Source organism: Sinocyclocheilus grahami, unplaced genomic scaffold (assembly GCF_001515645.1).
Source record: "Sinocyclocheilus grahami isolate Dianchi unplaced genomic scaffold, SAMN03320097.WGS_v1.1 scaffold510.1, whole genome shotgun sequence".
In the NCBI taxonomy this organism is placed as follows: Eukaryota; Metazoa; Chordata; class Actinopteri; order Cypriniformes; family Cyprinidae; genus Sinocyclocheilus; species Sinocyclocheilus grahami.
The window spans coordinates 512,829-514,676 of record NW_015505689.1 but is presented as its reverse complement, the minus strand read 5'-3'; the positions used below and the strand labels follow the sequence as shown (position 1 = coordinate 514,676).

Here is a 1,848-nt window from a genome sequence, read left to right as displayed (position 1 = left end):
CACACACAAACCGTGAAACTCTCTAACCATTAGGCCATGACTTCCCCCACGACTTATATATATATATATTGTGTATATATATATATATATATACAAAGACCTCTATCAAAGATATCTTAATACCCTTTTAGATTTAGGGTCTGAACAAACTTTCCTTTTGGCATCTTGATTGTTAAGGCCCTGTGTGGTTCATTTCCAGAGATACTGGGTTCTAAGAATGAACAATAAAAGTATAATTCTTTCAGCTTAGTTTAACACAGTTTGACCAGAGATTTGAGTCTGTCTTGACAAGGTCGTTTTCAGAATGGATCGTGATTATTTTGACCCCTGTCTTTATTTTGTTCAGTACTCGGGAGAGTTTGTGCAGTCAGCCTACTTGTCTAGACGGCTGGCGTATTTCTGCACACGCCGGCTCAATTTGCTGCTGAGCGATGGCAGTCTCGGACCAGGTCCAGGCGGACACCCGGCCCACGGCATTTCAGGACAGCAAGGGAACGCTTTGCCTCCGACCCCAACCTCCCAGCCTGCAGGGGGCAACCAGCCTCAAACCCCCTTCACAGACTTCTACATCTGCCCCCAGCACAGGCCCGTGGTGTTTGGACTCAGCTGCATGCTGCAGGTAATGGCATACTAGAACTGAAACGATTCCTCGAATACCTCGAGTAACTCGAATACAAAAAATAATTGAGGCACACTATTTCGTTACTTCGTTTAGTCTATTTATTGTAACTACACACGGAACACCGCGTTTCCCCACGGACCATTATTACTGACGCATAACCCGATAAACGCTGGATCATAGATTGTAAAAAAAGCGCTGGACATATTTAAGACCGTAAATCAATATGGTGGCTAGTTATGATGTCCCTACTTTAGCTATGTTTTGTGAAAGACTAAGCGCCATTCATGTTTATTGACACACTCCCCATAAAGTTATGCATAAAAATACCACAGAAAGAAAGTTAGTCAATATCACACGAAGAGTGCCAGTTTTCACCTCTAAAATCAGCGTAATTACAAATGCGATACTGATTTTATGCAACAGTTCAATAAACAAGAAGTTAATATTAAGAGTCTTAACTTTTAAACACCATATTGCCTGTTTTTGCTCTATTTCACGAACAGAAAATAATTCCAAACACAGCCACAGCACTGTTTTGCGTCTCTGAGCAACATGATGATGTCTCGTTCCTGAATGAATCAACCATTTAAATCAGGGGTGTCCAAACTCAGTCCTGGAGGGCCGATGTCCTGCAGAGTTTAGCTCCAACTTGCCTCAGCACACCTGCCTGGAGGTTATAGTATGCCTAGTAAGAGCTTGATTAGCTGGTTCAGGTGTGTTTGATTAGGGTTGGAGCTAAACTCTGCAGGACACCAGCCCTCCAGGACCGAGTTTGGACAGCCCTGGTTTAAATGATTCGGTTCAGTCGCAATGACTCACTTATTAACAGTGACTTGCTGCCACCTACTGGCGGTTTCACATTTAAAGCATCTTTTCATTTTTAGAATAATTGTAAATATCAGTATTCAATGTTTTATGTTTAAAATAACAAAATATTGTTTATGCATCTGTAACTGCAGGTTAAATGCATTCATGTCCCTCTGAGCTGAATTAAATAGTGTGTAAATAGGCCTACATCTAAATGCCTCTTCAGATGTAGCTTCTGTGTTTCTTCTGCATTGCAAAGATTAGTTTTGATACTGTTATCATTTGTTTGGTAACAGCCCAAATAGATTTTTGACAACAGTGAAATTGATTTTTGTATTTTTATTTATTTATTTTTATTTGTTTTTTGATTTTTTTTTATTGATATATTTGTATTTGCATTTTGAATGTAATTTGGCAAT

The 1,848-nt window shown here is 39.7% G+C and overlaps 1 protein-coding gene across 1 annotated transcript in view; it reads left to right on the top strand.

The window, feature by feature from the left end:
- Positions 1 to 1,848, top strand: part of LOC107554690 (mediator of RNA polymerase II transcription subunit 12) — a 53,559-nt gene that overhangs the window by 6,519 nt on the left and 45,192 nt on the right. The window contains exon 7 of the mRNA XM_016237274.1: positions 347 to 619. Coding sequence (XP_016092760.1) covers positions 347 to 619 — 273 coding nt within the window. The remainder of the gene's footprint in view (positions 1 to 346; positions 620 to 1,848) is intronic.